Source organism: Podarcis erhardii (assembly GCF_964252035.2).
Source record: "Podarcis erhardii genome assembly, chromosome: 2".
Classification (NCBI taxonomy): domain Eukaryota; kingdom Metazoa; phylum Chordata; class Lepidosauria; order Squamata; family Lacertidae; genus Podarcis; species Podarcis erhardii.
This window is the reverse complement of record NC_138498.1, coordinates 118,038,529-118,052,937: the sequence shown is the minus strand read 5'-3', so window position 1 is coordinate 118,052,937 and position 14,409 is coordinate 118,038,529. Positions and strand designations below refer to the sequence as shown.

Genomic DNA, 14,409 nt, shown 5'->3' with positions numbered 1-14,409 from the left:
CAGGCTGAAATCCTACACTTATTTACCCGGGAGCATGCCCCACTGGTGACAGCAGCCACAAAATTAAAAGACGCCTGCTTCTTTGGAGAAAAGCAATGACAAACCTAGACAGCATCTTAAAAAGCAGAGACATCACCATGCCAACAAAGGTCCATATAGTGAAAACTATGGTTTTCCCAGTAGTGGAAGTGAGGGCTGGACCATAAAGAAGGCTGATCGCCGAAGAATTGATGCTTTTGAATTCTGGTGCTGGAGGAGACTCTTGAGAGTCCCGTGGACTGCAAGAAGATCAAACCTCTCCATTCTGAAGGAAATCAGCCCTGATTGCTCACTGGAAGGACAGATCCTGAAGCTGAGGCTCCAATACTTTGGCCACCTCATGAGAAGAGAAGCCTCCCTGGAAAAGACCCTGATGATGGGAAAGATGGAGGGCCCAAGGAGAAGGGGACAGCCAAGGACGAGATGGTTGGACAGTGTTCTTGAAGCTACCAGCATGAGTTTGACCAAACTCTGGGAGGCAGTGGAAGACAGGAGGGCCTGGTGTGCTCTGGTCCACGTGGTCACGAAGAGTCGGACACGACTAAACAACAACAAGCCCCACTGAATTTAATGAACTTGCTTCCGAGTAGACAAGTATGATAGGATTGAACTGCAATCCCCACCCCGTACATCTACCTAGAAAGTAAGATGCATTGTAGACAGTGGGACCTACTTCCGAGTAAACATGCACTTGAAATCATCGGAGAATGCATCAAAATAAGAGACCAGACATTGAAATGCAGGAAAAAATTGCGCACCACTCAATCAATAGCATTAAGCAAGCACTTTCTGGGGTGGGGGTGGGACGGACCATAGCTAAGGGGCAGAATATTTGCGTTGCAGATTCAATCCCTGGCCTGACAGAGATCCTCCAGTCTGAAAACCTGGAGAGCTGCTGCAGTACCGAGCCAGTTGGACTCTTGTAGAAGGAAGCTTCCTATGTCCCTACATTATAATTTCTTTCAGAAGGCACTCGGGGCTTCGATCACTTTCAACAGAATAAAATGAATGGAGCTCCCAAACCGGAAGGTGATGGGGGCAGTTTGTGACTCAACCCTTTTCTATCTCTATGAGCCAATAGCGGCTTTCTATGTAATGTCTGGCCACCTCTGATTTGTGGGAGAGGCTGCACCGTAGAGTTTTTCTTTCTAAAAGTGAAGAGTGACACAGCCTGCGTTTCTGGTTTCGAAGATGGAGGGGAAACCTATAATCTTCCAGCTGTTACTGGACTGTAGCTTCCATCATCCCTGACCATTGGCTATGCTGAGTGATGTGAGACAGGAGTCCCAACAACTTCTAGGTGGGCCACACACTCCACACCCCTCTCTCCAAACACTGCACAACCAGTATTTTATTGTAGCTGTAATTGGGTAAAGGGTCCCCCCCCCATTCCTAAAGACAACCCACAGCAGCATAGATGGGCCTTGTTTGCATGTAGTAATAAGAGCCTTGCTGGATGAGAATAAAGGCCTCCTTAGTACCCAGTTTCCAACAGTGGTCAGCCTCTGGGAAGCTCGAAGGCAGAACCTGACCCTAGGAGTGCTCCACTTCTCCTGATCCTCAGCATCGGGCACCATTTCTGATCCTGAAGAGGTAGCATATATAACTACTCTACCATTAACAGTGGCCGTTGAAAGCCTTCTCCTCCATCAATTGGCCTAACCCCCTTTTCAGCGCATCTAAGACAGTGGCAGAGAGTTCCACAGGTTAACCCTGTGCCGCTTAATATTTCACGCGACTTGTGTTCTTTCGGGTTTCAATGACAGCAGAGCATTGAGAAGAAGCACAAAGCTTCTGTGTGCAGACAAGAGCTGGATCATAGCTGTAAACCTTCCCTTTCTTTGCGGGAAATTCCCTTATTCCAGCACCATTTCCTGCTGCTCCCCGCTGCTATCCCGGATTGTTAGGTATCCCGTAGACTGTCCCCGGGATAGGTGAGGCTGCTGATCCCTTATTTTCGAGGCTGCTGATCCCTTATTTTCAAATCTGAAAGTTGACAGCTATGGACTGGATAGGGGGAAGGAAGGAGGGCAGTTTAAGTAGCCTTTGCTACAGCTCGAAGGGGAGATAGAATCATAGAATCATAGAATCCTAGAGTTGGAAGAGACCACACGGGCCATGGAGTCCAACCCCCTGCCAAGCAGGAAACACCATCAGAGCACTCCTGACATATGGTTGTCAAGCCTCTGCTTAAAGACCTCCAAAGAAGGAGACTCCACCACACTCCTTGGCAGCAAATTCCACTGTCAAACAGCTCTTACTGCCAGGAAGTTCTTCCTAATGTTTAGGTGGAATCTTCTTTCTTGTAGTTTGGATCCATTGCTCCGTGTCCGCTTCTCTGGAGCAGCAGAAAACAACCTTTCTCCCTCCTCTATGTGACATCCTTTTATATATTTGAACATGGCTATCATGTCACCCCTTAACCTCCTCTTCTCCAGGCTAAACATGCCCAGCTCCCTTAGCCGTTCCTCATAAGGCATCGTTTCCAGGCCTTTGACCATTTTGGTTGCCCTCCTCTGGACACATTCCAGTTTGTCCGTGTCCTTCTTGAACTGTGGTGCCCAGAACTGGACACAGTACTCCAGATTTTTTTTGGCTGCAGATCCAAACCAGTCCCAGCCTGAGCTCCCGACCTAAAACCAAACTACACTGCAGGGAGGTTGTGTGCGGAAGTTTCATCCACTCGTGGCTGAAATGCAGGGGTCACTGCAGCACTGGACACCACTTTTGCGTGCTAGCAACTCAGCTCCAGCCCCACCTTCAGCCTGGAAAAGGAATACGATAACGGTGCGCCTATATTGCAGGGTTGTTGTTGTTGCAATTAATCACCCATTGCAGGGGTTTGGACAAGATGACCGTTTGGGTCCCATCCAACTCTCCAGTTTTATAGTTCTGCCAGTCTGCCTCAGCCTGGACCCCAACCTGCAACATTAACATTGTAGGACATTGCAGGGTTGCTGTAAGCTAGACCACCCCACCCAACAACCTGTAATAGCATAATAATTCCAGTTACAGATAGGTAGCCGTGTTGGTCTGCCACAGTCAAAACAAAAAATTCCTTCCAGTAGCACCTTAAAGACCAACTAAGTTAGTTCTAGGTATGAGCTTTCGTGTGCATGCACACTTCTTCAGATACACACGTGTGTATCTGAAGAAGTGTGCAGGCACACGAAAGCTCATACCTAGAACTAACTTAGTTGGTCTTTAAGGTGCTACTGGAAGGAATTTTTTGTTTTAGCATAATAATTATTATTTACTTCTCATCTGAAGGAATAATGGGCTAAATTTGTATTGGGATCATTTGCAAGGGTCAGGCTTATTTTAAAACCTTTTTTTTAAAAAAACAACCACCACCCTCACAACCTTGAATTTTATGCACTAAATAAGCGTTATGGATCCTTTTTCCAGCGTTACTTTTCTGTTACCTGCTGGGAAACCGCGGTAAAATCCTGTATCTCTCCATAGATAAACAGGTCGTTGGCACCGATATATATATTAATGGTTTCTCCAACGCGAACCCGGGAATTTGCTATTGTCACCATGAGATGTGTCGCTCTTCCCTTTTCTCTCTGCACTCTGTGGATTTTTGGAAAGGGCATCTCTGTGATCATTTCCTCCTTATTCTACTGGGGGAAACCCAAGCGGAGTTTGAATTTCCCAGGCGCGGCCAAGGCGACATCGAAGGAGGGGAAGGGGCGGAAGAAAGCCTTGCAAAAGGATCAGGTGAGAGCATGTTAATGCACGGGAGATTCTCTTTCCAAGCCTGTCCTCTTTCCGCGCCCCCAGGAATTCCTTGAGGACTAGTGCCTTGCTCAGTGCAGCCTCCCATCTAACCACAAGATTCCTAATCTTAGTATACCTAATAGGAAGGGATGGTTTGGTCAGTGGGCCTGACCTTTTACGTTTTCTTCCTCCCCAGCTTTTGCTGGTTCTGAATATATTTGAGTGACCTGCTGCAAAGACGGCAGAGCTTTTTGCACCTTTAATAATGTGTGTGCAAAGGGCATGTCCCCTAACACAGCCTGTCCTGCCAAGCTGAAAGAACCTCTTTTGCACAATTAATGAAATTTACAAGAGCCTGGTCCCCATTTGCAGCCAGCCCAAACCCCTACAATGAAATATACTTAAATGTGGAACACTGTGGCTTATATAGTATACGATGGTGATAAGTGATTACAAATATTGTGTTTTGTTTTAAGCTGGCTTGCATTGTTAAGTGTCTTTTGTTTACATATTTTTGTCTGCTAATATTAAACAAAAAGGCGAGCTTTAAGGGAGGGCAGCTGCCACCTTCGCTGCATAGCTTTCAATGCACCTCTTTCCCCCTGTCCTTCCGCACCTGAGAGGTGTGTTTCTGGGATTCACCCTGTTCTTGTAATTGTACATTGTTTTAGCAGAAGTTTAATCCTGCATTTTTGCTATTTTTGTAGCCCACACCGGGAGTGTGCTGTGAAGGTGAGAAATCCTATAAATGATTAAGATAGTTCCAATACATCATCATCATCATTTATTTCAATAAATGATGATGATAATAAATTACAGTGGTACCTCGCAAGACGAATGCCTCGTAAAACAAAAAACGCGCAAGACGAAAGGGTTTTCCGTTTTTTGAGTTGCTTCGCAAGACGATTTTCCCTATGAGTTTGTTTCCTTTTTCTTACAACCGTTAATACCCAGGGAATCCGCACTCCACAAGATGAAAAAATCGCAAGACGAAGCAACTCGCGGAACAAATTAATTTTGTCTTGCGAGGCACCACTGTATAGCTATAATAAGCCCAAAAAATGATGAGGAAGATTTTGATAATAAATAAAATGAGGAATATTTTGATAATAAATAAAAATAATAAAAGTATAAATAAATAATGATGGTAATAAATTATAACAATAATTCCAGTAGAGGATAATGAATAGCAATAATAATAGTAATAATACTACAATAAATAATGAAAATAATAAATTATAGCTATAATAAGCCCAAAAAATGATGAGGAAGATTTTGATAATAAATAAAAATAATAAAAGTACAAATAAATAACGATAGTAATAAATTATGACAATAATTCCAGTAGAGGATAATGAATAGCAATAATAATAATAATAATAATAATAATAATAATAATAATAATAATAATAAAATAAATAAATTATAGCTATAAAAAGCCCAATAAATGATGAGGATATTGATAATGAATAAAAATTAAAAAGTACAAATAATTAATAATAAATTATTATCATTTTATAACAATAATAATTCCAGTAGAGGATAATGAATAGTAGTGGTAGTAATCATCATCATCATCATCAACTCTGGTGATGACAACCAGCTTGGATGGCTTTAAATGAGAATTGGACAAATTCGGGGAAGAGAAATCTATCTGTGCTACTATCCGTAAAGGCTGGAGGCAGAAATGCTTCTGAATGCCGGTTGTTTTTTGTGCTTGTGTCCTGCTTGCAGGTTTCCCATTCATAGCTGTCAACTTTTCCCTTTTCTTGTGATGAATCCTATTCGGAATAAGGGAATTTCCCTTTAAAAAGGGAAACGTTAACAGCTATGTTCCCATTGGGGCCTCTGGTCAGCCACTGTGAAAGCAGGATGCTGGACTAGATAGGCCCTTGACCTGATCTGGCAGGCAGACTCTTATTATGAGGAGCTATGAAGCACAGGCAGATCTAATTTATCAGGCTTCTGATTCCACCCTCCAAATGCCTTTGTGCACAACAGGAGAAAGAACTTCATCTCTCCAGATGTTGCTACACCGCAACTCCCATCAGCCCCAGAAAACGTTGGCTGATGGCTAGTAATGAGGGGAGTTGTAGTTCAGGAACGTCTGGAGAACCAAAGTTCCCCCACATCTGATTCTTTGTGGCTAAGAGGACGAAAAATCTTTCTTTGGGCACCCCTTTCTTTCCTGTGAAGTGTTGTAAACAAAACATCTGCCCTTCTTCCCTTATGGGGCATCCAAGAGCCCATATAGAGTCCTTACGTAGGTTCCCTATTGGTGGGAGAAAATAACAGAGGCCAACCAGAGAATATTGAGAAACAAAGTTGCTAGGAAGTCTGATCTTTATTGATCTGTTGCAACAGGGTGCTCCCCTCACAACAGGAGAAAGGAGGAGGAACCCAGAAGCAAGGTGTGCCTGCCCTTATATAGAAATTTTAAATTCCCCGCCCTGGAGCTCCAGACCACCCCTCCATACATCATACATACATCACTGAAAAGGCGGTCTACAGCAGAAATGCGTTGTTTATCTCATCTGACAGGTTACCTGTTAATGCTCACTTGATTGGATACCCTGGAGAGCCTGGTCAGTCTTTTGTAATGATAAATAGTTAGTTCCTGAGCCAAGTCACAGGCTCACCCTGTTCAAACACAGACAGACATACCCTTAAGACAGGATTTGTGAAGGAAAAGACAATGGGGAGGCTTTTCCATTTTCCTTTGACCTTGCAGAGAAAACATTTGGTCAGTTTGGGAATCAAACATGGTTTCAGGTCGGTCTTCCTGTGCTGATCTATGTACGTGCTTGGTTGGTACATTTCTGAACATTTATTATATATCTAAGACTTTAAAATTCTTATCACAGAAGCACCTGGATTCTTTTTCTCCTGCCTTTTGCAGCAAAACCTTTTTTGTGGGACTGGCTAGCCGCAGATCAAGCTTCGCCCGCCATTGGCTTGAAAAAGGAAAATGGCCGCCGAGCCAGGAGATACGTTGACCTTGAGCCTACCGCCCAGTGCTGTGCTAAAGCGGAGGATGAAAGTGGAGGAGCCGGAGCAGGACCCAGCAGAAGTGAGGAAAGGCTCTCGTGCCACGCAGGATGGGAGTATGCGGGAATTCTGGGAGAGAAACGTGTCGGGCCACGTCAAGCAGGAGCCACAGAAGGGGCCGCAGCAGCCATGGGAGGCCCAGCTGCAGGAATTCCTCAGAGCGATGGAGTCTTCCCACTCCGACGGGAGAGACCAGCACCAGTGGTTGGCGTTGCGGGACGAGGCCCAAGCTGGCCTGTCTCCAGGTGACGCCAGGCCACGCCAGGTCCCTTTCCTGCCACATCCCGGGAAAGAAGCCAACAACCTGCTGGCCAAAGAGGAAAGAGAGAGTGGGAACGTGAAGGAAGAGGAGGTTGGTCCTGATGCACAGCGGCAACACTTCCGGCAGTTCGGCTACCAGGAGGGGCCTCGAGAGACTTGCACCCGGCTCCGGGAGCTTTGCCACCGGTGGCTGAAGCCCGAGAGACACACCAAGGAGCAGATCCTGGAGCTGGTGGTTCTGGAGCAGTTCCTGGCCGTCCTGCCCCCGGAGATGCAGAGCTGGGTCAAGGAATGTCGCCCGGAGACCTGCGCCCAAGTCGTTGCCCTGGCAGAGGAGTTCCTACTGAGGCAGCAGGAGGACGAGAGACTCGGAGGGAAGGTGAGAGGTTTTAGCGTAATAAACGGCCCATACCGAGTCAGACCCAGGTCAATATTGTACACACAGACTGGCAGGGGCTCTGCAGGGTTTTCAGGCAGAGGACATTCCCATCTGCTGCATGCAACACAGATGCTCTGAGAGCCAGTGTAGTGTGGTGGTTAAGAGCGGTAGTCTCGTAATCTGGGGAACCGGATTCGCGTCTCTGCTCCTCCACATGCAGCTGCTGGGTGACCTTGGGCCAGTCACACTTATTTGAAGTATCTCAGCCCCACTCACCTCACAGAGTATTTGTTGTGGGGGAGGAAGGGAAAGGAGAATCTTAGCCGCTTTGGGATTCCTGAAGGGGAGTGAAAGGCGGGATATCAAATCCAAACTCTTCTTCTTCTTCTTCTACAGCCCTAATATGGTTCGTCCCAGTGGCTTTGTACTGAACCATAAGGCCGCATCCGCTCTATGCATTTAAAGCCGTGTTGTGCCACTTTATTTTATCAATACAAACAAATTCTTGTCATCTCCTTATTTTCTAAACATTGTTAAGTGGGCTTCCCCAAGTCCCACCTATCTGATTTTCATTTTACTTCATCTTTAGCAGTTTACATATATCATACCGTATTTTTTGCCCTATAGGACGCACTTTTTCCCCTCCAAAAATGAAGGGGAAATGTGTGGTGCGTCCTATGGGGTGAATGCAGGCTTTCGCTGAAGCCTGGAGAGCGAGAGGGGTCAGTGCGCACCTCTCTCGCTCTCCAGGCTTCGTGCAGCTCTCAAGCCGTGGGAGCCCGCGCAGGGCTCCCACGGCTTGCGGAGAGTTGCCTGCATGACGAAGCCTGGGCGCACTGAGCTCAGCGCGCCCAGGCTTCAAACTTCACGCAGTTCTCCGCAAGCCGTGGGAGCCCAGCACTGGGCTCCCACGGCTTGCGGAGAGCTGCCTGTTCTCGGGGCTGGGGTCAGGGGAAGCTTGGGCTTCCCCCGCCCTAGCCCTGCACCTGGGGGAAAAATAATTCCCCCCCCTTTATTTTCCCCCCAATTAACTAGGTGTGCCTTATGGGCTGGTGTGTCCTATGGGGCGAAAAATACGGTAATTTCTAACCATCTCCCCCCCCCCTCCACTTACTTTAACCATAAAAACTTCACATTTTATCACTTATAAAATACACTATCTTCTACTTCTAACCCTACCGCCTATATCCACTTCCAAAGCTATTCTAAGATTTAAATATTAACATATTTTTTCAAATGTTCCTTAAACTTCTTCCAATCTTCTTCCACCCTCTCTGGTCTCGGAGTCTCCCGGTCAGTTTGGCAAGTTCAATATAGTCCATCATCTTCATCTGCCATTCTTCGATAGTTGGTAAATCTTGTCTGTTGTGCTACTTTAAACAGTCATGGCTATCCCTCAAAATTCCTGGGAACTGTAGCTTATTTAGAGTGCTGAGTGTTGTAAGGAGACTGCCTGCATAGAGCTGCAATTCACAGAGTGGTGTAGCAGTCGGTCCCAGTGAACTCTGCATCAATTCAGAGAGTGAACTCAACTGCAGAAAGGGCTACTTGTGGGCCACACTGCTTGTGTAACCTTTAGGGGGAACTAGCCAGGATTTCATTTCATTTTCATTTTTAGTTTGTATACCACCTTTCTATGTTACTATACACAAGGCAGCTTCCAAGCTGAAGAAGCCTCAAAATAGACAGCAAAGATCACACACGTAAAAACAAGCTGATCCAACACAAAAAGTCACAGTAACTTTAACTTATATCAATAACTGATTAGAATATAATAGTAAAATTAAATACCAGCAAATAATAATTAAACAGTTTACACTTATCAATTACAGCAGGGGTCAGCAAACTTTTTCAGCAGGGGGCCAATCCACTGTCCCTCAGACCTTGTGGGGGGGCCAGACTATATTTTGAAAAGGAAAAAAAAAGAATAAATTCCTATGCCCCACAATTAACCCAGAGATGCATTTTAAATAAAAGCACACATTCTACTCATGTAAAAACACGCTGATTCCTGGACCGTCTGCTGGCCGGAATTAGAAGGCAATTGGGCCAGATCCAGCCCCCGGGCCTTAGTTTGCCTACCCATGAATTACAGTAAAGAACTACTGTAATTAATAAAAATAACAGCAAGTCACAATGCATAAAATTTCACAAAATATACAAAACTATGTAAATGAATCAATTTTTTCGGCTACTTGATTTATCGGGTACTTTTAAAATGAGGCTGCATTTTAAATTGCATTTTAACCTGTATTTTAAATTGTGTTTTTCCCTCCATCATGTTTTTTACTGTGATTTTATTGATGTTAGCTGCCCTGAGCCCAGCTCTGGCTGGGGAGGGTGGGATATAAAGAAAATTTATTATAATTATAATTATAATTATTATTATTATTATTATTATTATTAAATTGAGAAACAAGGATTCCTGTTGGGCAGAGGGCAGGGGTGATTGTCGACAGAAACATGGCACCCACTTTTATTTGGAGGAAAAGCGAGCTGTGGGTCCTCCAATCTGGAACACAGATGTGATCGGAGGGCCTGTGGACACTTTTTCTCCGAAATAAAAGTAGGGCGGTTAAGCAGGCTAGTTTTCAACACAATGTGTAGCTTGGCCCTGCAATAAGAAGATGGGTGGGCATTTTTAGATCTTAACACAACATTCTGAGTGCTGGTATTATTTTTTTAAGTGAGACCATCGCTGTTTCTGTCTTATGTGCTGTTCAAGGAGGCGGTACGGGCCTTTCCTGAGGCGGTACGGGCTCCACCAGATACCTGGCCGAGGCCTCACTTCAGGGAGATCAAGCAAGAGGCCGACAGAGATGTTACCTTGCTTGGTAAGGCTTTTGTTTTTATTTCTTTGTCTTCTTTTTATTTATTTTTTAATTCGGTGCTCTGAAATCTCAAAAGGGAATGTTGAAGCTGCAGGGGCTCCCTGGGACAATGGATGGCGAACCCAGATACAGTCGTATCTTGATTCTCGAATTTAATCCATTCTGGAGTCCGTTTGACTCCCAAAACAGTTTGAAAACCAAGGCACAGCTTCCAACTGGCTGCAGGAGTTTCCTGCAGCCAACCGGAAGCTGCGGAAGTCACGTTGGATGTTCGGCTTCCCAAAAACATTTGCAAACCGGAACACTCACTTCTGGGTTTGTGAACATTCGGGAGCCTATTTGTTCAACAACTAAAGCGTTCGACTACCGAAGTACCACTGTATTCTGATTAGGTCCTCTCAGAGGTTCAGACATGCCTGGCCTGCTTCCAGCTTTTGAGGCCGCTAGCCATAAAAATAAAAACCGAATGTCTCACACATGTGATCCAGCACCAGCTACAAGTAGTTGTCTATATAATCAGCTAATCTGAGAAGACATGTTCATCCTGGTCTAATTTTGTGCCATCAGGGCCCATATATTTTTATTAGTATTTATTTTTAACTCCTTAAGGTAACAAAATCTGCATCAGCTAACTTTTTTTTTTTGGAAACTAAATGACATCTCTTCCTTGCTTAAATGTGCAGCTCTGAGCTGAGAGTGTGTGTCAAAGGACAAGTTGCAAAACTTATTAAAGACCCCCAAATTTATGTACTGCTTTGAAATCCTGTGTCAAATACCGTTTTGTGCACTGAGCTGACGAACTTTGCCTGTGCTAGCTATGTTGTCGGTTAAGTTTCATATTTACAAGTATAAAATCTTTATCACACACACACAAAAAAACCCGCTGTGGTGAAGGTGAGTTCAACATCTCCTGAGTTCCAGTTACAGATAGGTAGCCGTGTTGGTCTGCCATGGTCAAAACAAAATAAAAAAATTCCTTCCAGTAGCACCTTAAAGACCAACTGAGTTAGTTCTAGGTATGAGCTTTCGTGTGCATGCACACTTCTTCAGATTCGTGTATCTGAAGAAGTGTGCATGCACACGAAAGCTCATACCTAGAACTAACTCAGTTGGTCTTTAAGGTGCTACTGGAAGGAATTTTTTTATTTTGTTTTAACATCTCCTGAGACATTAGTAGGATCTACATACAGCGTTAGGGGGAAGGAGAGGAGCAACCCTGAAAAGCTGATCTACCTTCCTGTGGCTTTTTCCAAATCTCTCCCCCCCACCCAGTTTTTAAAAATACAAACCCCACATACCCCCAACCCTGTCAGAAACAGTTCATGCAATATAAATAATAAACATTGAGTTTGTCAATCGTTTAGAAATAATTACATCAGTCTTCTGCTCTCCATCTTAACAGATTGTCCCAAAGTGAGTCATGGGCAGCTGGCAGAGAGAAGATAACTTTGTCTTTTCCAGAGTAATAATAATAGTAATTTATTACTTATACCCCACCCATCTGGCTGGGCCTCACCAGCCACTTTGGGCAGCTTCCGACATAATATCAAAAACACAATAAAACATCAAACATTAAAAACTTCCCTAAACAGGGCTGCCTTCAGATGTCTTCTAAAAGCCAGATAGTTGTTTATTTCCTTGACGTCTGGTGGGAGGGTGTTCCACAGGCCGGGCGCCACTACCGCACCGTACACTTCCTTCCTGTCTTGAGCCCGATTTTCGCCCACTTTCTCTCTTAGCAGAGGATAATAACACCTGGATTATTTTCCCCACTCTAGCATGTTCTGCGGGGACACGTCGGAAGGAGAGGAATCACCCGGGCAACGCTGAGGAATTGGAGCCGTTTGTAGCGTTGTCAAGGGAAGACAAGCAAAACATCGCCGGTCCAGCAGAGGACTCTGAGAGCCTGCAAGGAAACAAACCAGAAGCACAAGGCGGGAAATTCATTAATTCTCAGGGTGGGTACGAAGACCTTGACGACAGCATCGTGCCACAGCCAGCCGCCCTGAAAGGTGAGCAGGAAAACGCAGGGGTTCAGTTGGGGCAAGTTCTCAGGCTGACATCCGATCTCATAGTGCACGAGAGGACACTGACGGGTGAGTCCCAGTACAAATGTTCAGTTTGCTGGAAAACCTTTTGCCGCAGGAATGTCCTCATCACTCATCAGAGAATCCACACCGGGGAGAAGCCGTACAAATGCTCGGACTGCGGGAAAAGCTTCAGCCAGCGGTCGCACTTGATCTTGCACGAGAGGACTCACACCGGCGAGAAGCCCTACAAGTGCTCGGACTGCGGGAAGAGCTTCAGCCAGAGGCCCCACTTGGTCAAGCACGAGAGGATCCACACCGGTGAGAAGCCCTACAAGTGTCCCTACTGCGGGAAGAGCTTCAGCGACCGCTCCACCCTGACGACCCACAAGAGGACCCACACGGGGGAGAAGCCGTACACGTGCGCCGACTGCGGGAAGAGCTTCAGCGACCGGTCGTCCCTGATCGCGCACAACCGGACTCACACGGGCGAAAAGCCCTACAAATGCTCAGAGTGTGGGAAGAGCTTCAGTCACCAGTCGACCCTCATTCGACACGAGAGGATCCATAATGGGGACAAGACTCTGAAGTGTTTGGAAGCCGGGAAAAACCCCGTCTCCGTCTTGGGGGCAGATAAGAGACCCCGCTTGGGGGACAAGCCCCCAGTGCCGTGGACCAATTCTGTGAGTTGGGGAAAGCCTCTGTCTCTGAGCCTCAGCAATGCCCCTTCTGAAAAATGAAAATAAAATCATAATCTGTATCAGAGGGTTGTTTGGAATAAAATAAAATAAAAATTTAAAAAGGTAAATAAAATAAAGATGATGAAGCATTTTGGAAAACGAAAAGGGTGCTCGTAGACTTTTTTTTGCAGATTTCACCCTTCTAGTTTTGCTAGTAGTTATTTGGACACTTAAAGGTAAAAGGTAAAGGGACCCCTGACCATTAGGTCCAGTCATGGCCGACTCTGGGGTTGCGGTGCTCATCTTGCTTTACTGGCCGAGGGAGCCGGTGTACAGCTTCGGGGTCATGTGGCCAGCATAACTAAGCCGCTTCTGGCGAACCAGAGCAGCACACGGAAATGCTGTTTACCTTCCCGCCGGAGCGATACCTATTTATCTACTTGCACTTTGACGTGCTTCTGAACTGCTAGGTTGGCAGGAGCAGGGACCGAGCAACGGGAGCTCACCCCGTCGCAGGGATTCGAACCGCAGACTTTCTGATCAGCAAGTCCTAGGCTCTGTGGTTTAACCCACAGTGCCACCCGCGTCCCATTTGGACACCTCCTTTATGGTAAACTTTATGGTGACCGAAACAAACCACAGGAAACCTTGGGCTTACATGCTCCCCGCCCTCATCCTTTGTCTTTTTATTTGTGAAACTCCTTGAGTTTGATTTTATCACAACCCAGTGAGCTACAAAAAAATTACAAATTGCAATATAAATTATATAAACTAGTCCTTTCAGTATTATTTACTGCCTTGTAAGAGTGGCAGCCTAAACTTTATCCAAGCAGCAGCTATTAGTACTATACTACAAAGAGGCCTCTCTCCTCCAAGGCTGCAACAAGTCTCAATGCAACTTCTCCTGCTGTGGGTTTAATAGCAGTTTCATGGGGCAGGGAGAACAAAACTCAGATAAAGGAAATGATGTAACTGCCCGTACTGCCCCCACAAAAAACCCAGAATTGCTCTGATAAAATCTGATGCCCCTAGGACTGTAAATGCTTTAAAGGAGAATATTGGGAATTCCACTCAGTCACTGACTTCCTGTGCCTTGCCTAGTTTGAAGCATGATTTGCTTTTATTTATTTATTAGATTAATATACCACCCCTCATCCGAAGATCACAAGGTGGTTTACAACATAAAAATACAAAATGAAAAAAAAGGTGCAGAATTCACTCACAATGAGACTGGAGGCCTTCTTACAAAAATCAGTTTTCTGACATGTTTTGTGGAACTGAAGTTTCTTGGGGTTGTCCTTTGAGGCGAACAGATTCCAGCTGTCATTCTGCACACTGCTCTCTGTTCAGTTAAGGTTTTGTGGCAGACTTCGCTTTTCCTGAAGACACTCTTTCCTCATGACACAAACCAGGCCCTGCTG

The 14,409-nt window shown here is 45.4% G+C and overlaps 2 protein-coding genes across 4 annotated transcripts in view; one reads left to right on the top strand and one right to left on the bottom strand.

Moving 5' to 3' along the window:
- The window catches only part of LOC309336608 (uncharacterized protein), a 135,820-nt gene that overhangs the window by 47,425 nt on the left and 73,986 nt on the right, over positions 1–14,409 (bottom strand). The gene's annotated exons all lie outside the window — the stretch shown is intronic.
- On the top strand, positions 3,539–13,153 carry LOC309336762 (uncharacterized protein). Of its 3 annotated transcripts, none has more exons than XM_081853048.1 (4): positions 3,539–3,762; positions 6,662–7,450; positions 10,179–10,284; positions 12,060–13,153. In XM_081853048.1, exons 2-4 carry the CDS (start codon positions 6,731–6,733, stop codon positions 13,046–13,048), a joined length of 1,815 nt encoding a protein of 604 aa, XP_081709174.1. In that variant the 5' UTR covers positions 3,539–3,762; positions 6,662–6,730; the 3' UTR covers positions 13,049–13,153. The 3 variants fall into 3 exon arrangements, with proteins under 3 accessions (XP_081709174.1, XP_081709172.1, XP_081709173.1); XM_081853046.1 differs by having other exon boundaries at positions 3,540–3,762; positions 10,176–10,284; XM_081853047.1 differs by having other exon boundaries at positions 3,676–3,762; positions 6,627–7,450; positions 10,176–10,284.